General features: G+C 40.7%; 1 protein-coding gene across 6 annotated transcripts in view; it reads left to right on the plus strand.

Annotated features, from left to right (window-relative positions):
* LOC127441321 (receptor-type tyrosine-protein phosphatase mu-like) overlaps positions 1-21879 on the plus strand; it is a 355708-nt gene that overhangs the window by 259982 nt on the left and 73847 nt on the right. For 3 of the 6 annotated variants that reach the window (XM_051698588.1, XM_051698590.1, XM_051698594.1), the window contains 2 exons: positions 2572-2601; positions 21011-21162. In XM_051698588.1, the coding sequence (XP_051554548.1) occupies positions 2572-2601; positions 21011-21162 (182 nt within the window). The remainder of the gene's footprint in view (positions 1-2571; positions 2602-21010; positions 21163-21879) is intronic. The other 3 variants (XM_051698592.1, XM_051698593.1, XM_051698589.1) reach the window with 2 other exon arrangements.

Consider the following 21879-nt stretch of genomic DNA (forward strand, 5'->3'; position numbering starts at 1 on the left):
GCATCAGAACTGGACCATGGAGCAATGGAAGATGGTGGCCTGATCTGATGAATCATGTTTTCTTTTAGATCATGTGGATGGCTGGGTGCATGTGCATCGTTTACCTGGGGAAGAGATGACAGCAGGATGCACTATGGGAAGAAGGCATGCTGGCGGAGGAAGTGTGATGCTCTGGGCAATGTTCTGCTGAGAAACCTTGGGTCCTGTCATTCATGTGGATGTTACTTTGACACGTACATTTACATTTACATTTATTCATTTGGCAGACGCTTTTATCCAAAGCAACTTACAAAAGAGGAAGACATAATTGAATCATCTTAAGGGGACAGTGGTATGAAAAGTGTCATATTACAAAGTTTCACTAGCATCAGAATAGCATTCAAAACAGATTAAAGTGCAACAAGGAATTTTTTTTTTTTTGTTTAAGTGACTGGTTAAGTGCTCATGGAAAAGATGTGTTTTTAGCCGTTTTTTGAAGACAGAAAGTGAGTCATCTTCACGGATGGAGTTGGGAAGGTCGCTCCACCAACGTGGTATGATGAAGCTGAAAGTCCGGGAAAGTGATTTGGTGCCTCTTTGTGTTGGTACAACAAGGTGATGTTCCTTAGCCGACCGCAGGCTTCTAGTGGGCGCGTAGCTCTGCAGAAATGATTTTAGGTATGCTGGAGCAGACCCAGTGACTGTTCTGTATGCCAGCATCAAAGCCTTGAATTTGATACGTGCATCAACCGGCAGCCAGTGAAGAGAGACAAGGAGTGGTGTAACATGTGCTCTCTTTGGTTCATTAAAGACCAGACGTGCTGCTGCATTCTGGATCATTTGCAGGGGTCTAATTGCACATGCAGGGAGGCCTACAATGAGAGTGTTACAGTAGTCCAGTCTAGATATGACAAGTGACTGAACAAGAAGTTGTGTGGCATGTTCAGAGAGGAAGGGTCTTATCTTCCTGATATTGTAGAGTGTAAATCTACATGATCTTGCGGTCTTTGAGATATGGTCTGTGAAATTTAGTTTTTTATCGATGGTTACCCCTAGATTTCTGACCGTTTTGGAAGGCGTTACTGTAGTTGCACCCAGCTGCACTGTGATGTTGTGTTCAACAGCAGGGTTGGCTGGAAAAACAAGGAGTTCAGTCTTGGCTGGGTTAAGTTGCAGGTGGTGTTCCTTCATCCAGGCCGAGATGTCTGCCAGGCAGGCAGAAATTCGAGCAGTCACTGTGGTGTCGTTGGGCTGGAATGACAAGTAGAATTGCGTGTCATCAGCGTAGCAGTGGTAAGAGAAACCTTGTGCCTGAATGATGGGTCCCAGTGATGTTGTGTATATAGAGAAGAGAAGTGGCCCAAGCACTGATCCCTGAGGTACCCCAGTAAGTAGCTGATGTGGCTTGGACACCTCACCTCTCCAGGCTACCTTGAAGGACCTACCTGAGAGACAGGAATTAAACCAGTCAAGCACAGTTCCTGTGATGCCCAGCGAGGAGAGGGTAGAGCGTAAGATCTGATGGTTGACTGTGTCGAAGGCTGCAGAAAGGTCCAGCAGAATCAGGATGGATGTTCTGGATCCAGCTCTCGCCTGTCTCAGTGACTCAGTGACAGAAAGCAGGGCAGTTTAGGTGGAGTGTCCACTTTTGAAGCCTGACTGATTGTCATCCAGCATCTTGTTCTGTGAGAGATAGGCAGAGGTTTGATTGAAAACTGCCCTTTCAAGTGTTTTTGCCATGAATGGGATGAGAGAGACTGGTCTGTCGTGTTCTGTTTGTGTGGGGTTAAGTGCCACCTACATAAAGATTGTTGCAGACCACATACACCCCTTCATGGCAGTGGTATTCCCTGATGTCAGTGGCCTCTTTCAGCAGGATAATGCACCCTGCCACACTGCAAAAATTGTTCAGGAATGGTTTGAGGAACATGACAAAGAGTTCAAGGTGTTGACTTGGCCTCCAGATTCCCCAGATCTCAATCCGATTGAGCATCTATGGGATGTGCTGGACCAACATGTCTGATCCATGGAGGCCCCACCTCAAAACTTATAAAGGATCTGCTGCTAATGTCTTGGTGCCAGATACCACAGGACACCTTCAGAGGTTTTGTGGAGTCCTTGCCTCGACAGGTCAGAGCTGTTTTGGTGGCACGAGGGGGACCTACATGATATTAGGCAGGTGGTTTTAATGTTGTGGCTGATCGGTGTACGTATATATCTAATAGTTAAAAGAAAACTGTGCTTAAAAAAAAAAAAAACAAGTAATGGGACACAAAAGTGTTCAGTATTTGTGGAAAGTGCCAAACGTTTAGTTTGAAGAGAATCGTCTTGCTGGTCAGCATTGGGTGGACATTCATTGTCCCGCGAGAAGGTTTGTGATGTCGCGTAAAGAGCGCAACGCCTCCCGCGCATGCTAGCGCCCCCCGCTGTCACCATGATCACGAGACAGTAAACCTCTCTCACATGTATGCCACCATGTCTGCTTCTGTTCATTTTATATATCGTTTTCAAACATTAATATTTTTTACTTTTTCTTTCCTGTCATCTCATCCCCCTCCACTGCTTAAACCCCTCCACCACCCCTCTGGGCAGAAGATCGTATCAGTCCTACACTTACTACCTGTAAGTAAAACACCTTTGTACAATGTTAGTGCCATGCTATGCCAACTCTGTATGCTCAATCCTGCATGACTGACCCGATTGGTCACGTCTGGACAGGCATTTTAAAATTCTGAAGTGCTCTTCAATCACGAGGGAAAGAGAATTAACATTCTGCCCTCGGCCTGAGCATTGCATTTGAATTTAAAGTTGTTTGTAATATTATGATCTTGAAAACATGAAAAAGAGAATATGATCAGTAATGCTAATGTAATTCTGAAGTTTGGATGATGTTTACATCAGTTGTTGTGAAATGCCTGTCTGTGAATGCTCAAATAAGAACCTTGATGTGGGAATTTATTCTGAGATTACATTTCTTCACTTGATGTTTTTAATCCAACACGTCACCAGAGCTAACTCTCTCATTCTGCTTGTGAATAATTGAAAAAGCGACTTTCCCAAGGATACTTCTCCTTTTCTTTCTGTTGCCCAGCACAGGGATGGGAAAAGCACCTTTCCCAAACCTGGAATTACCCTTCATCCCATACCAGCATCATCATCATCATCATCATTGTTTCTTCCTCCAGCATTAATCCCTGTCATTTACATGCAACTGTCGTTTGGCTTGAGTTTTCCTGCATGGTCACTGTTCATTGCATGCAAATCAAGTCCATTTTCCTAACAAGTGTTTAATAGATGGTTGGTCTTTTGTTGTATATTTGTTGTTGATCATGCTGAGCTATTTACTTATTTATAGGGGTGAGAATCGAGAAACGGTTCCTGCCAGTAAGAATGGAATGGTGTTCCAAAAGTACCCGGGCAGTATTTAGAAGTGTCGCTACTGAATCCACAGCACTATTGCAACCGAAATAGTTTCATTCAGTTCTGAGCGTATTGTCTTCATGCAGTCTGACTTTGAATAGACAACACATCTTTCTATTGCAATCTCCTCGCTGGTTGCATGCAACAACAAACATACAGCGTGAGTAGTTTAATTTGACTCTTAAATGAGTGACTAATGAGCTGGCTCTTTATAATGATTCTTGAATTGTTGTTTTGAATCAGTGTCATGACTCACTCAACTTACACATTATATTGTGACCGCAGCAATGGAGCCGAGGCAGTAATCAAACACTCACCTGAACCGTCCTCTCTCTCATGTAGCACTGGAAAAACGGAATTATTTAAGTGAATTGGTTCTCTTGGAATGTTCATGTTAACTTTTAGTTAAAATAAGAAATTCCCTTTTGTTAATTTTTTTTGTTAATTCATTTTGAGTCGGTTCTTTCAGACAGTTCACGTGAATTACTAAATGATTCACTGATTCACTTGAGCCCTGCACAGCCTTAAAGGCTCTTTGCCTTCTTTTTTTCTAGTGAAATGTTTAGTTTATTGCTGGTGTTGATCACTAATAGTGTATATAAATGATAAATTAATGATCAATTTAATGTTGTCACCCTATTTGTTTAACACTTAAACAAATTGACCATGGTTTTACTATACTAATATTGTAGTAACCAGGACTGCAGTAACCATCGTGTAAACATGACATTTTTATTTTAATGGTCATTAATGCTTAATTTTCGTATTAATATTTAAAAAAATAATATATTATTTTCTCCCCTTTTCTCCCCAATTTGGAATGCCCAATTCCCAATATGCTCGGTAAGTCCTCGTGGTGGCGTAGTGACTCGCCTCAATCCGGGTGGTGGAGAACGAATTTCGGTTGCCTCCGCGTCTGAGACCGTCAATCCGCGCATCTTATCACGTGGCTTGTTGAGTGCGTTACCGAGGAGACGTAGCGCATGTGGAGGCTTCACGCTATTCTCCGCAGCATCCACGCACAACTCACCACACGCCCCACCAAGAGCGAGAACCACATTATAGCGAGGTTACCCCATGTGACTCTACCGTCCCTAGCAACCGGGCCAATTTGGTTGCTTAGGAGACCTGACTGGAGTCACTCAGCACACCCTGGATTTGAACTTGTGACTCCAGGTGTGATAGTCAGCGTCAATACTCGCTGAGATACCCAGGCCCCAATTTTCGTATTAATATTAATTCATATGAAATATGCTACCCAAAAAGTATTGTTTTTGTTTAGTAATTTGGTTTAGTGCATTTTTAGGACCAATAATTGGCGGGATGTTGATTACATGACCGTGGAACGTTTTGCCAAACAAAGTTATGTGCTTCATTACACATTTGGCTGTAGTTTCCCAGTGAAATGTCCAGCGGGGGGCACCGAAAGCGAGTGAAATGGTGTCGTAATCGGACAAGGTTTTTAAAGTGAATGTTAAATGCAGGTTTTAATAAGTAAAACGTACCACCCAAACCTAAAACTTTAACCTTAAGCCAACCGATTTTGATCTAAAAGCAAATGAGAGGTGAATAAAACCGATATCCTGACCTTAAACCAACACCTAAAAATACCAATAGTGTTCTGAAAGCAAATGTGACAAAGCACATTTTCTAAAGCAACCACTTCATTTCGTGTCGCTTCTATGACTCTTTCGTCTCATGTGTCAGCTTGCATGTTTGGCTGGGATCAAACCTTGGTCTTGTGATTCCAAAGTTCAACACTCTATCAGGTGAGCCACCGTGCAAACTAATCACGTTGGAATAAGTCTGTAAATGTTGGTGGGTCTGTAATACAAGCGTTAAAATGTGTAATTTTTCAAATGATGCCTTAGAAAGGGGCATGGGTATCTCAGCGAGTATTGACGCTGATTATCACCCCTGGAGTCATCGAGTTCAAATCCAGGGCGTGCTGAGTGATTCCAGCCAGGTCTCCTAAGCAACCAAATTGGCCCGGTTGCTAGGGAGGGTAGAGTCACATGGGGTAACCTCCTCGTGGTCGTGATTAGTGGTTCTCGCTCTCAATGAGGCGTGTGGTAAGTTGTGCGTGGATCGTGGAGAGTAGCATGAGCCTCCACGTGCTGTGAGTCTCCGCGGTGTCATGCACAACGAGTCACGTGATAAGATGCACGGATTGACGGTCTCAGACGCGGAGGCAACTGAGACTTGTCCTCCACCACCCGGATTGAGGTGAGTAACCGCGCCACCACGAGGACCTACTAAGTAGTGGGAATTGGGCATTCCAAATTGGGAGAAAAGGGGATTAAAAAAATAAATAAAAATGATGCATTAGAGTAAAAGTGTTTTGATGTGAGTAATAGTGTGAAAAATCTGTTTACAAAGATATAATCAGCTGCTGTTGTCATGATTTGTGTGAAAGTGAATAAAATGCACAGTTTTTGCACTAGTGTTCATTTCACCAGGAAATTGCGGCAAAACATTGAACGCGGCACGTAAAAGTCTGTTTGCAAAAATTTTGTTATAGTAACGTTCATTCTATGAGACTAGGTTTCCCATCCGTACTTATTTACTTCGAAAGAACACAGATGAGATGCACCCAAGTGCCTTACAGTATGTTTTTCACAAAAGTCCAAGCTTAAGTTTATATACAGTTGCAGAAATGCACTCTCGATATATTTTTTGAAGGGTATTGCAGCAGTATTGATTTATCATGGCAGAGCAAGTGTCAATCATAACTGTACTAATGTCAATCATATGTAAACATCAGAGTTTCTCCTGCGCTCAGCTCTGGGACTCAAACCACACCAGTGGCCGCCTGCGCTTCTGATCAGAGACGTGTGATTGACACGAGTGCACAGCTGTGAGCGCGCAGTATGCCTGCTGGAGACCTCGCTGCTGCGGATAGAGCAGGGGCGGCTTTATAGCACACTGATTTTTGTCATGTCATCAATAAACTTGACAGAGCTGAGGTTCATGTCACCCACCTGTCAGCCGCGTCCCTGAGGAGGCCATCAACAGACTTACTGCATGACAGGCCGAGAGCCGTAACAAGCGCGGCCAAGGTTCCGCCGATATTTCACTCCGTTCCAGTTCTACAATAATAACAACAACAGAAAGTGGCTCAATAAAAACAGAGGGGGATATGGAGAGGGCTGACTGTCTGATTCATGAACACATTGTTCTCTCGAGTCTGATCTGTTCAATGAATCAGTTTAAATCCAAAGGGTCAAGGTTTAGCTGGTTAGCATGGGCTAGTTAGTCCCTAGTGGTAGATGTCATAACTACGCCATCCTGCGGGCATTTAAGTCATTTAAAACAATTTCTTTGAAATTCAAAGTTAGAACAATGATTTGAACAATGATTTGGAATTTGAAGGGATGTGGGCCCTCCTATGAGGTTGCTAGGGTGTTTTGACAGGTTACTAGGCAGATACAACACAGAGACAGACAAAGAAAAAAAAGAAATTCTAGAATTTTAGCTTTGTCAAAGCAACGTAATAAACACCTTAATATACAGTAACTTGTTTTAAAAAGCCATCATAATTGGTAATCTGTGTGTACGATTGGGCCTATCAGATTGTGTAAGAGTGTGTAACGGGAGACCGGGGCTAGTTGTCACACTTTTTGCTCCAGTGAATATTTCTCAGGGTAGATTTTTTTTTTTTTTTTTTTTTAAGTCAATTTCTGTGTAAAAACAAACCTGAAAGATTTGACAACAAAAAAAGCTGTTGAACATTTTCACCATTATTGGCCAGGAAAAAAAGATATGGTTCATTGAACACATGTTGATCTTTTGTGACAATATGCCCCAATAGCAGGTGTTTTGTCACACTCAATGGGGCAAGTTGTCACAATAGAACCAGTGGCGTAAGCTTCATATGTTTCACCCCCTGATCACCACCACCAAAACAAAATCTGCCCTCTTTAAATCCACACCTGAATTAAACAGCCTATTATAGGCATTTTAAGTAAAAAACTAAAAAATAATTATGAAGCACAAAGCGATTCATGAAACAAAAAACAAATGGAAAAGTTAACATATAAAAATATCAAAACGTTGTTTTGACCAGCAAATATTGTAATTGATAAATGACATTTAAAACACATTTGACAACATGCCCCGACCTGACTTTCATGAATAATACCTCTGAACACATACTGTAACACATTTAAACCTTTCGGTAAAAATCAGCCTTCATAATATAGTTGACTCTTGTCTTAATGTATTCTCTACTCATCCCATTTCTAGTTCTTCTCAATCTCATCGTTTCATCTTGTCTCGTAACAGTGAAATATTGCGCTCGTGAGGATTGAGTGAGAAAACACAACAGGATGTTGCTGAAGTCTGAGCGTTTATCAGCGCCTGCCTGCGACACACACACACACACACACTGAACGCTAATTGGAACAAGCCGAGCACACACTGACAGCCCGAGATTACTGATGAGAGATAGAGAGAAGAAATAAAACCATTGAGACAAACGCTGAAGTGAACGCTTCTTCACCTCTAACTTCACAAAACAGAATTAATAATTGATTACAGATAGTCCTGCCCCTATCACAATCCCTGATCAATTATGATTACATTTTCACTAGTTTAATTCTTAATATCAGCAATGGAATTACTACTGGTGAAATGCTTATTTATGCTTGTCTGTAATGTTATTGTAACCAAAATTAATTTACATGCATTAAAAATGAGTATTTTTTCTAGTTCAATTGTTAAAATCAGGAAAGGACATTTGCACTAGTAACGATACGATTATATAAAGATATGAAAAGAAAATCATTTTTATTAGTTAAAAGCACATGCGTGTGTCTTTGGAATTTAAACTAGTGCCAAATTAATCATAGATATCTGTAATCATGTTATGAGCAGGACTGAATAACAAACAGATTATTGTGAAATTCTACTAGTGTGAAAATACAGTTACAGATCATTGTTTTTTACTAGATGAAATTCCATTTTTGATGACAAGAATGGATATTTCCGTGAGTAATGATGTCATTTTTTTATATCAAGAATTAACGTTTTTACAAGTGCAAACCTAAATACTGATCTCAGGAATGAGCATTTTAGATATCTATAATTCATGCCCTGCACGTTATTAAATGTCGAAATGGTTTGCCATACGCCACAAACCCACGCCATCGTCCAAACAAACCGGATGTCCAGAATGTTTTGAAAGCATCACAGTGATTACAGAAATTAACCTTCCAATGGTGAATCACGGTTTCTAACCTACAAATTGAACTAATCTCCTCTACAAACACTTATAGCTGTCTCTGCACATTAAAGCTTTTTCGGTGTTAAAATACTTTCTCGAATCCCATCTTAATATGCAGAGACAACTAAAAGTGAGCCATTTGTAAGTTAATTTTCCTGAAAACTGTAAACACTCTGTCTCTTTGGCACTATGAAAATCCCTCTGTTTTGAGTGACACGTCAAAACAACGGCAAAAAACACGGACTCGACCAATGGTGTGAGTTGGGGGCGAGACTATCTTTTTGTCTGATTAACGTAAGACGGGGGCATATTCAAAAAGCTTTTTTCTAGGGGGGACTGGGTTGCCCAGCGAGTATTAACACTGACTACCGCCCCTGGAGTCGTGAGTTTGAATCCAAGGTGTGCTGAGTCACTCCAGCCAGGTCTCCTAAGCAACCAAATTGGCCCGGTTGCTAGGGAGGGTAGAGTCACATGGGGTAACCTCTCTCGTGGTCACTATAATGTGGTTCGTTCTCGGTGGGGCGTGTGGTGAGTTGTGCGTGGATGCCGTGGAGAATAGCGTGAAGCCTCCACACGCTATGTCTCCGCGGTAACGTGCTCAACAAGCTGCGCGGATTGACGGTCTCAGACACGGAGGCAACTGAGATTCATCCTTCGCCACCCGGATTGAGGTGAGTCACTACGCCACCACGAGGACTTAGAGCGCATTGGGAATTCGTCATTCCAAATGGGGGGGGAAGGGAGAAAAAAAATATTTTTTTTTTTGTTTTTTTGCAATTCCGTTCAGAGGCGCAGAAATTACATCCTTCGGCTTTCATTTGAAACACTGTATACACAAAATTACACCTTTAAATGTAATTTTCCTCCGTTACATTCTTTAGGATTCAGTGTTATTTTTAGTTTAAAGGTAGTCCAGTTTAGTCTTGATAGTCTTGATTTTGTGTATCTTTACTCTCAGTTGAGGCTCGCTCATCTACAGATCCCAGTTCAGCAGCTCAGCATGCTAGCCATACTTTCCTACTGTTTTCTTCATCCAAACTGGTCTAATGAAGACTTGACGGCTTTTGTTGTGGATGTACAGTATACACGTCAAACGTCTAGTTTGGAATGACACCATCCCCATGATGCTGTTTCATTTCATCGGTATCCAGCTCCGGAATGCTGCCGTGCTTTGAAAAACGGTTTAAGGATGCGGACACAGAGATGTTCCCCTCGGCGGGAGCAGATCAATTAGGAAACAATGCTGTTAGTGTGTGTTTGATGGGCTGTAGTTTAAAGGGTGTGCGTGTGTTTGGAGGGTGTTTGATGTTTGATAACCAGCCCACGGTGGATAGAACATAATAGTCTTCTAAAACTGCACCATTTAAAACTTTTGACACAGAATGAAATCCGTGGAGCCTGTGCACTAACCGCTAGTCACACGTACTTTAGCTTGAGTCATGTAAGACATTGTTGGTTTGATTTGGAGTGGTATTTCATACAATATTAATTGTCTGGTTTAACTTTTAGTTAGTTTAGCTAGAACTGTTGGTTTCAACCTGGTCTCATAGAATCATGTTACTATACCTACATTTTTGCTAAATGATTTTAATGTGCCTCATTGTACATATCACATCATTTTCCAGGTGAAATGAACTCTAGAGGCGCTACAACAACAATGACTTTAATTCACTTTCACACAAATCACGAGTAAATCTGCAGTTTATCAGTTCATAAACACTTACTTTTCACCCTGTTCCTCACACAGTGTTATCTTATGACATCTAAACACTTTTATTATAGTGCATGACTCATTTTAATGTTTGCATTACATCATCAACTACATTTACAAGCTTATTCAAGTGTGATTAAATTGCACGGTAGCTCGACTGATAAAGTGTTGCTCTTGTGATGTAAAGGAGCGGAGTCCTGAAGAGTGCGCGAGTGCACACGTGAACCCAAAGTGTCATAGCAGTCGTGTTTTTCATCTCACATTTGCTTTTCTGACACTATCGGTTAGGTTTAGGTTTAAGCTGCCCACACACTTTTGATATTACTCCCACGCAGACGGAAAACACATCCGCGCACTGCGGGCAGACTCAAAGGTGTGCGTGAAAACCTAGAGATTTCTTATATTAGAGCTAAATGCATGCTCAGTGTTTGAACTGGGGTCCACATAAATGGTCATTTTTTTCCAGTATGGAGCTGAAGCTTTGACTGAAATCTTGAGTGAATACAAGGTGGAAATACGCATTAAGAAAGGAAACAACACGTAAGCATAACCGCATTTACCGTGAGGCATGAGTGCTACTGGTGGATGTGGATGCACCTACGTGCCCGAACTGTTAAGTGCTTCATGGTTAATGCCCGTGCATAATGCTAGGTGCAACAAAAAATCAGGTATGTGTCAAAATATCGGATCTGTGCATAACACATTGCAGTGTAAATGCACTTCTGTTCTGCTCAGGAGGCTGAAGGATTCACCCAACAGAAATAGGATTTGCTCAGCAAGAACAAAAATTAGAGGGAACATTGGTAGGGAGGTCGGTTTAATTGATTTCAAACTCAATAGAGCATTAACCTTAAAAACCTCATCTGTTTGAGAGAACATTTAACTCGCTTTTAGTGCCACACTGTGGACATTTCGCCTCAGAACTCCCGCGAAACACGTAATGAACCACATAATGTCATTCTGCAAATATGTCACCAAAGTGAATTTTTTTTTCATATGATCAGGCTTGTTAGATTATGTTAAAAGTCAAATGTGTCATTTCTTTGTCACTAGCATCACCAAAAAGAACTGCAAAAATGTTCAAACAGGTTTCCCAAACATTCCCGTCGTATTCGATTAGTCAGACAAAAAGATAGTCCCGCCCCCAAACTCACACCATTGGTTGAGTCAATGTTGCCGTGTCGGGCTGGTCAGAATGAATGTTTTAAAAACGCAGAATGTGTCATTACGTTAATGCGTGTGCCTGATTTCACCTACAGTGAGAATAACAAACTACTGTTTATTACAGTACTTGGAAGAATGGTTTATTGTGATTATTAATAATAAGAGAGAGAGAGAAAAAGCATTATCAGTCATCACAGAATGTCTCGCAGACATTTATTCAAGAGCATATGCATGTGTTTTTTTAGAAAGAAGCTAAAAAATGTCTTGATGTCATAAAGATTTACCGCTCAATTCTCAGTACAACAGTGAAGCGCTCCGTGTGTGTGTGTGGGTGTGTGTCGTGGCCTGTAGGGTAAGCATGTCCATATGGCTGTGAAGGAAATAAACAGGATAGATGTTGAGAAGCATCTGTGCATACATTACATGCCATCTGAAGTTAAACCCACAGAGATCAGTCTGTGAGGAGTGAGATTTCATTCAATTTTATGTTTCTGGGAGAACTGCACGAAAACAGGTTTTATTGCACCCCAAAATTAACTGAGAAATATCTGAATTTTGTCATAAAAAGTTTAACAACATCTGCAGTATAGGACTGCCAAGTTCTCATAGTGGCTGGAGTAGTAAAGATGTTAGCACAGAAGAAAGAGACAGACAAGGATTTTATTTTATTTTTTTACATTAAGTACAGTTTAAGTGCAATGGTAAGTGTAATTAGTGTGGGTTGGTTAAGTGCTCGCGGTACAGATATGTTTTTTCTGTACATTAAGTACAGGTTAAGCGCAGTAGTAAGTGCAATTAGTGTGGGTTGGTTAAGTGCTCGTGGAACAGATGTGTTTTCAGCTGGTTCTTGAATGTTGAGAAGGTATCAGCAGATCATGTGGAGGTTGGAAGTTCATTCCAACACAGAGGAGCAGAGAAAGTGAACGATCATGAAATAGACTTTGAGCCTCTTTGTGAGTGGACCACCAGGTGTCACTCATTCATAGACCGCAGAGAGCGAGGTGGAGCATAGACCTGGAGAAATTAAAGAGGGTGCAGTTCCATTGGCTGTCCTGAAAGCCAGAGTCAAAGCCTTGAATTTGAGCCCTTTTTGGTTGATTGAAGACCAGACGCACTGTTGCATTCTGGATCATCTGCAGTGGCTTAATTTTGTTAGCTGGAAGGCCAGCCAACAGAGCATTGCAGTAGTCCAGTCTTGAAATGACCAGAGCTTGGACCAGGAACTATGTAGCATATTCAGACAGGAAAAGTCTGATTTTCCTGATGTTGTAAAGCACAAATCTGCAAGACTGGGCGGTTGATGAGATGAATGTGCAGTGAAATTAAACTGGTCTTCTACAAACACTCCAATGTTCCAGGCTGTTCTGGTTGGTCTTAGTGTAGTTGTACCAAGACGAATAGTGAGATTATGGTCAACAGATATGTTGGCTGGGATCACGAGGAGTTCTGTCTTGGCAAGGTTGTGCTGAAAGTGTCGTTCCTTCATCCAGGCCGAAATGTCATAGAGGCAGGCAGAGATGCGAGCTGAGACAGTAGGGTCATCAGGCTTGAATGATAGGTAGAGCTGCGTATCATCTGCGTAGCAGTGGTAGGACAAGCCATGTGCTTCAATGACTGGTCCGAGTGATGTTGTGTACATGGAGAAGAGGAGTGGTCCAAGCACTGATCCTTGAGGAACCCCAGTGGTCAGCTGGTGTGTTTTGGACACCTCTCATCTCCAGACGACCTTGAATAATCTGCCAGTGATATATGACTCAAACATCCAAGCGCAGTTCCTGTGATGCCCAGGTCAGAGAGGGTAGATGGGAGGATCTTGTGGTTCAATGTGTCAAAGGCAGCAGACAAGCCAAGGAGGATGAGGACTGATGATTTGTAGTTAGCTCTCGCCAGTCACAGGGTTTCAGCTACTGACAAGAGGGCAGTCTCTGTTGAGTGTCCTTTTTTGAAGCCAGACTGATGTCTGTCGAGTAAGTTGTTCTGTGAGAGAAAAGCAGACAACTGGCTGAATATGACCCTCTCAAGATTTAGACTGGAAGGGTAGGAGAGAGACCGGTCTGTAGTTGTCAACTACTGTGGGGTTATGTGTTGGTTTTTTATGCAGTGGGGTTACTCAAGCCTGCTTGAATGTTTTGGGAAAGTTTCCAGTTGTGAGAGATGCCTTTGATAATGTGTGTGAGTGTGGGTAAAATCGATGGAGAGGCAGCTTGCATAAGATGGGAGGGGATTGGGTCAAGTGGACAGGTGGTAGGATGGTTAGAAGCACTTTGGAGACCTCAGTCTCGGAGACAGGGGAGAGAGGAGAACAGAGGATGGGATGTTGGAAGAGAGTGGCTGTGGGTGTTAGGTGTAGAGAACTGGCTGCTGATTCTAACTACCTTGTCAGTAGAAAATGTGGCAAAGCTATCAGCAGTCAGAGAAGTAGTAGGATGTGGTGGAGGGGATAGAGAAGAGATGAGAAAGTTGAAAATAGTTTATGGGAATCTGAAGTGTTACTGATCTTATTCTGGTAGTAATCAATTTTAGCAACAGAAAAAGAGGAGGGAAGTGATTGATACATACACAGGTCAGCAGGGTCTTTTGACTTGTGCCACTTTCTCTCCACAGCCAACAGTTCGGTGATCACGAAGTGTCTCCGACAGCCAGCAAGAAGCAAATGTTGAGCAAAGAGCATTTGTAGCTTCATTTAAATCAAGTGAAGAGAAATGGTTAGTGGAGGGAATGGATGCAGAGACTATGGAAGAAAGGCGAGTGGGTGCGAGAGAGCGAAGGTTGCGGCAAAAGGAGACCATAGGTGGAGTAAGAGGTAAAGAAGAAGGGAGAGTAACTGAAAACTGGATGAAGAAATGTTCAGAGATATGTAGAGGGGTAACAAGGGGATTATTGGAGATACAATTACGTGTAAGGATGAGATCTAGCTGTTTCCCTGCTCTGTGAGTTGCAGGAGTGTGCAGTCTTGCAAGGTCAAATGAGGTCAGAAGAGCAAGAAATTCAGATGGATGTTAAAATCCCCAAGGACCACCAGCGGAGTGCCGTCCTCAGGGAATGAGGACAGCAATACATCTAGCTCTTCAGCAAAGTCGCCTAGTTGACCTGGGGGGTGATAGATGACCAAAATTGGATTTTAGCAGGATTAGTGGCAGTAATGGGATGATATTCAAAAGTTGTGTTATTGCAGAGAGAAGAGAGCGGAGTGAATTTCCATCTCCAAATCAGTTGAGAGAGCTGAGGGAGTTGCAGTGTTGTCTCTGCAGATCCATGTCTCAGTCAGAGCCAAAACATTGAGTTTTGACTGACTGGCAAAGGCCAGAATGAAGTCAGCTTTGTTGACAGCTGACTGGCAGTTCCACAGTCCAACAGAGATGGAGAGGGGCTATGGAGAGGCAGTGCTAAGAGACCTAAGGTACTCTGGAATGCGTAGTCTACAACGTGTGTGTGTAGATTTTCGCCTACATGAAACAACAGGAATATACTGAAAACACATATTACAAGTAAAATAAAGAATAGCTATAAGGAAAAAGAGAGAAGGGGGCAAAACTTAGCAAAGTGGCTGGCTCCTTGTCAATGTCCTTGCTTGGTCGACTCACGCAGGTAGATTCGCAGGTCTTTACCCGAGATAGGTCTTCACACGAAGAGGGCTGCACACAAGGACTGCCGCTACAGTTCTCTCACTACTTAAGTACTAATTGCTGTATGTATGTATGTATGTGTATCTATCTATCTGTCTATCTATCTATCTATCTATATATATATATATATATTTCCTCCCCAATTTAAAATGCCCAATTCTCAATGCACTCTAAGTCCTCGTGGTGGCGTAGTGACTCAATCCGGGTGGTGGAGGACGAATCTCAGTTGCCTCCGCGTCTGAGACCATCAATCCGCGCATCTTATCAAGTGTCTTGTTGAGTGTGTTACCATGGAGACATAGCATGTGTGGAGGCTTCACACTATTCTCTGCGGCATCCACGCACAACTCGCCACGCGCCCCACCGACAGCGACAACCACATTATAGCGACCACGAGGAGGTTACCCCATGTGACTCTACCCTCCCTAGCAACCGGGCCAATTTGGTTGCTTAGGAGACCTGGCTGGAGTCACTCAGCACACCCTGGATTCGAACTCGTGATTCCAGGGGTGATAGTCAGCGTCAATACTCGCTGAGCTACCTAGGCCCCCAATACTTTTTTATATTAGCATTTAGTGTTATTTAGCATTTCACAATGCTAAAATTAATGGTCCTAAAAAAAAATAGGCTTCATTTTCTTTAATTCGTAATATAATTTCTTATTTCTTTCATTTAATTTTAGGGTGAAATTTAACTCAGGCATGTTCTTAACAAGCTTGGTAAGATTTCTAATCCATTTTCAAAAACGCTCTCCATTAATGTGTACTTCGGAAAATCATGACGTTTGGAAACTGAAAGCGGAGTACTCAAATGAAAATGGATTAGTGTGAATGTGGCACTTAGACAGTAGTGTTTTACACAATACCTTTTGTTTGTTTTAAACTGTACAGGGAATATGCTGCATTCAAGTCATTTTAGTCGGAAAGAATGTACCCATTTTGCTATATTTTTTCTTTTTAATTTTGCTATAAAGGAAGCCTTTTTAGCATTGAAGCAACAAAATAAAGAGCAAAGCCGCACATTAGGTATGCAATTTATGTGTCTGTCTGTTTTATCTTTAGACTTGTCATTGTCCTTCATTAAGAGTACAAAAAATGCATTCAAACTAAACTGCACAGTCAAAATCCACAAGTAAATCTGAATTATTACCAATAACAATTTGCCTTCACCATGATTCTTAAATGGACCCACCCCCAACTCTGAAAGTCGAAAACTTTGTGGTGGGGTTCATGTAAATATGATCATTCCAACATGACTTGAAGCACCAATAGCCTCAACCTAAAGAGAGCAAGAAAAACTCTTTCACTGCGTCCTAACCACACGATCTAATAAAGCAACATGGACATTTTGCCAATCGCTTGTTTCTTTATTTCTGTGGCGTCACAGCAGACAGCCCCATCCATGTTCTAACTGGCTGCGATTGTGTAGTCTAGTCTGAACACACAGCCTGATCTCATTAATATACGTAGCTATTTGTACGTTAATATCTGTAACATTTAAACGTACATGTTTGTATGTTTGAACAGACAGTAAAATGTACAATATGGACATTTGAAAGCATCTCAAACGTAATTTTTTTCTTCGTATTTACAGCTTTAGAAACGTACAATATTGATTAATCCATTACAAATATATCTGAATAAACAAATCGATTATAAATATATTTGTAAATTTTTACTGTTTGAGATATTTTAGATCCCTTAACCCTACCCCAACCTCTTAACATAACCACATTTCAACAATATAAAAACATGTAACAAGCAGATTAATGTACACTTGCAATCATTTTCGTTACAATATATTAATTGCTATATATTTTACAGCCGCTAATCCCACACCAACACAAACTTAACCATAAACATTTATTAAGCATATAAAAACGGAACGGGCAGATACATTTAATCACAATTTATTCTGAAAAATGGCAAAATTCAGTTCAAAAGTCGTCCAAAGGGCAATGTGCTCTAATAGCATTGTGTGAGGTAAAGAGTTAAATTTAAATGATTAATCGCTGTAAATCTTCACCTGATGCACTCCATAACGGCGCTGTCATATCTCATTCAAACATATACATCGCAGAATATGGCACGTCGCAAATGGTCACAAGACACTTGAGAGCCAATGAGCATTCGACTCCACTGCCGTGAAACCCGCTGATCGTAATGCTTCTTGAGGCGGCAATTTTTGAATTTCAAAAACGAAACCAACGTGGGTTGACGGTTACAGCGGGCACAACGGCACTGCGGCGGATTGAGATGGAGATCGTTGAATAAAACACTTGAATTTGGGTCTGATCTTTACAGAGAGCTATCTGAAGATCTGGATTATAGCTAACAAATTTATAGATTAATTTTATTATTGGTTTAAATGCTTAATAAATGATTAAACGATTACAGAATTTGTATTCATTTTAACATTTTAAAGTGTAGTCTTGGTTAAAGTGATGTAATCCTTTAAAACGTTGTATAGGCCAGAAGAAATCACACAGAACTGAAATGTCATGTTATAATGTCAACTGCGTTAAATGCGATGGCATTTATCTAATCTCATTGATTATAAATTAAATGCAATTAACTGATTAATTCTGTGAATTCAATATTAATAAATTCAGGGGGGCTGGGTATCTCGGCGAGTATTGATGCTGGCTACCACACCTGGAGTCGCGAGGTCGAATCCAGGGTGTGCTGAGTGACTCCAGTCAGGTCTCCTAAGCAACCAAATTGGCCCGGTTGCTAGGGAGGGTAGAGTCACATAGGGTAACCTCCTTGTGGTCGCTATAATGTGGTTCTCGCTCTCGGTGGGGCACGTGGTGAGTTGTGCGTGGATGCCGTGGAGAATAGCGTGAAGCCTCCACACGCGCTACGTCTCCGCGGTAACGCGCTCAACAAGCCACGTGATAAGATGCGCGGATTGACGGTCTCAGACACGGAGGCAACTGAGATTCGTCCTCCACCACCCGGATTGAGGCGAGTCACTACACCACCATGAGGACTTAGAGCGCATTGGAAGCGTAAGAGAATGTACATTTGCTAGAACCAAACTTTACGTAAGAATACATCCGCATTCTCATGAGATCACGTTGGAACACAGTGTTAAGATGTTTACGAGGATGAGGAAGGAATTTGTGAGGAACCAAGACAAGTTTGACTAGGGACGCTGTTTGGTAGATGATGTGTGCAGAGTTTCAGATATCACATTCAGTTTTGATATATGTAGTACTTAATTCACAAAACTTTATGGAATGCTTGCAAAGATCAGGGTCAAAACGATCCTGTTCTGTCAAATTCAGACATGGCATGAAATAGGATTTAACATTATGCTTTTAAGATGAATTGAATTTAAGTATGTCTATCGAATGGAAACAGAGTTATCTAAAACCTTAAGAGTAACGGTTCATCTTTCTGTGGAATAACCTGAATTCATCCTAAAGGAATATCGGCGTGTTGTTTAGAGCAGCTAATCTCATAGACGCTGGAGTGGCGTTGTAGTCCGCTGGCTTTGCTCGTCAATCATATCTTGAAATGTGTTCCCTGGATGCTCGTAACCTCCACTCGGCTATAATGGAGTTTGTAGTTTGGAGGAACTTCCTTCCTTTTGTGGTTTGGCTCCATTTCCAAACTCTCATTGGAAATTACCTTGAGATTCGCTCTGGCGAGCATAACGTTCCAGAACTGAAGGCCTCCACTTGTTCATTTCTCTCCTACAGATTGGCTGACTAATTTGGCCTCATTTGCATTTTGTGTGCATCGGATCGTTGGAAGACAAAGGCAGGCCAAGTGAATTAGCGTCTTGATGTATAGATCCACTAAGGCAGAATTCAATTACATCTCTCTTTCACTGGGATCTCTAGTGACACGTGTTTTGACATTGTGAGGTATTTGATCCTCTTGTTTCTCATTTTGAGCTCCAGCAGTATGGCTTTGAGAAGTTTGTACAGTGGAGAATCGACTCTCGCTGTAATCACAGAGAGCTGGCGTTCCAGAAGGGTCTTAGTGGGGCATTGATTAAAATTGCATAGGAGTTTAATTGGAAGGGTTATCCTGCCATCTTAATCAGGCCACAGCCATTAAAATTAGCCTCGTTTGATTAGTTTAATAGTCGACCACCATGAGTGGTTTCATGAGGATTAAACAGTGCCTGTTTTTATCTCTAAAACTCATGCACATTCAAATATTTTTGTTCTACTAACTACTGGCCATATTCTTTGTTTTCATTCTATCACTTTAAAAAAATAATAAAATGTAAATAAAATGTGTTTGCATACTGGCCTATTCAACTTGGCAGCTCACGGGCAAAATCCGAAATTTTTAGTTTTCAGTTATTACTTACTGTTGGATACTGTTGCTGTTATTTGCTGTGAGACGGATCAGTTTCACACTTTTTAGTCTTTTTGACGGAATAGGTTGTAGATCTTCCATCAGAGAAGGTTTAAAAAACTTAAAGTTGAAGTGTGAAACTGATAAGTTCTATTCAATATTTTGGAAATTATATTAATTAAATTAATTTGAAAGTTTAAATCATTGCATCCATTGGATTGGTAATGTTTCAAAAGTAGAGAGTGTGATTCATTATATTAACGTGTAAAAAAAAAAATCTATGCAATTAATCGAAAGAAGTCATTTTCCCACCATCGCTTAAAGTGCGACCTTCTTAGTCAGCAGGGGGCAGTCAGCGCAACTGCAGCCTGTCAAGCAACAAACAAAGATCTCTAAAATGGCAACAAACCACAGTGATAGCGGACAGCACAAGATCAGGACACGTTCTTGCGTTCAAACACAGTTGGACGGAATGCAACGTGTTTTTGTAAGTTTCAAACTATGTTTAATTTGACAGCGTCCTAAAACCGCTGTGTTTATGATGCGATGCAAACTAAGTAGACACTTCTAAAGCATCCGTCTGACACATGTACATTGATGCATCCTCAGAAAAGCCCTTATAATAAGATTCAATTGGATAATGAATTGATTTGGGCTGTATGCCAATGATAGGCTTAGTGTATGTTCAATGAAATGGAAATAAACAATATATTGACTTTCTTGGCTTTACTTGTCTTCCACAATAATATATTTTAAATATATGAATTATTAAATATTACATTTATAATTATTTAATGATAATATATTGAATTGTTTTTATTTGGGGGTCCTTTCTCTGCAAATATTGATGTTAATTGCGATTAATTAGATTAAGTAATTGGGATAGCATGTAGTTAATTTGATTAAAATTTGAATTGATTGACAGCCCTATCAGATAAACGATTCGATGATGGAAGGCATTTTGAATTATCTGAAAATGTTTTTTAAATTCTGTAAATAACAAAAAATGTTTGTTTCTGATTATAATTTTTTTCCGTTTCACTTCCTAGTTGATTTTTTTTTTTTTTTAATTGCATTTTTGTCTTACGTTAACTATATATTTTTTAATTTATTTTTATTTTTATTTCTTGCTAGGTAGAAATATTTCTAATGATAATTTATTTTAAAAGCTATAAACACATGTTTTATTTATATACTAAACAAGCATTGTACTGTAATAATTGTTGATGAAGTTGAATAGCCTTGCTGCATACTAACTAATATTTGTTTACATTACCAAAAATTAGCAAATACAACAGAGCACATTGCACTAAATAATCGCAGAATTAAACACGAAACGTAGTGAGGTCTTGTTCAATAATGCACCATGCAACTGTTTGAAAATCGTATAGTTTCAAATTGTGTGCGGTTTCGCATTATTTGCACAGAGTACTTACTGTTATACGACTTGTGTTATTTCTGCAGTAAATGGCATGCCATCATGAATGCAGTCCATGTCTCATTTCTCTAAAAATGCCCAAACAAACTTGGTAACAACTTACTTTCGTCCTCCCTTTATTTGAAAATGCAGAAAACTGGCGAAGAAGCGAAAGGAAACGTTGAACAGCACGCGGCAGGAGATGACGGTGATGGTGAACTCGATGGACAAGAGTTACACTGAACAGGGAACCAACTGTGATGAAGCACTCTCCTTCATGGACACACACAATCTGAACGGACGCTGTGAGTCGCCACACAATACAAACACACTATTAATGGTTGAATGTTTCTCCTGCGAATATCGCTGGGATCTTTTGTAACGCTGAAGTGTATAATTTGGTTTTTAATTTGCAACAGTAGCAAGAAATGAATGTGACTGCATGACAGTAAATGAATTCATAAACATACTTTTGCAGGGAAACGATGACATACAGTGATTATAGTTTTCAGCCGGTCTACAACAGTGCTCTATAGATGTTTATCAGGGTGCACTCCAAATATCATTTCTCCCACTTCAAAATGAGGCTGTCAGAGTCGGATGAAGTCTGTTCAGTGGCTGGTACTGTTTAAGATCTTTGTGTCAATGGCAGTGTCAGAAATGAACTTTTAAGGGGCAATACTTGCCCTCGATTTGAATTTCATTTTTGTGATGGCCTTTATGAGAGCATTTTTTCCATTTATGTCAAACACTTCAGTTTAATCAGTTCAGTTGTACAGATTCTCATAATTGGGAATTTATTACCTCTTATCCTTAAAATCAACATCAATGCATATGTTATGTGATCATATATAACTAGGACTATAATAGAATATTAAAGGAATATTCCGGGTTCAATACATGTTCAGTTCAGTCGACAGCATTTGTGGCGTAATGTTAAAGTTTAGCACAAAAATGAATGTCGACTCGTCCCTCCTTTTCTTTAAATGTGTGTTCCAGTGAGACACTTACAATGGAAGTCA

Source organism: Myxocyprinus asiaticus, chromosome 5 (assembly GCF_019703515.2).
Source record: "Myxocyprinus asiaticus isolate MX2 ecotype Aquarium Trade chromosome 5, UBuf_Myxa_2, whole genome shotgun sequence".
NCBI lineage: Eukaryota > Metazoa > Chordata > Actinopteri > Cypriniformes > Catostomidae > Myxocyprinus > Myxocyprinus asiaticus.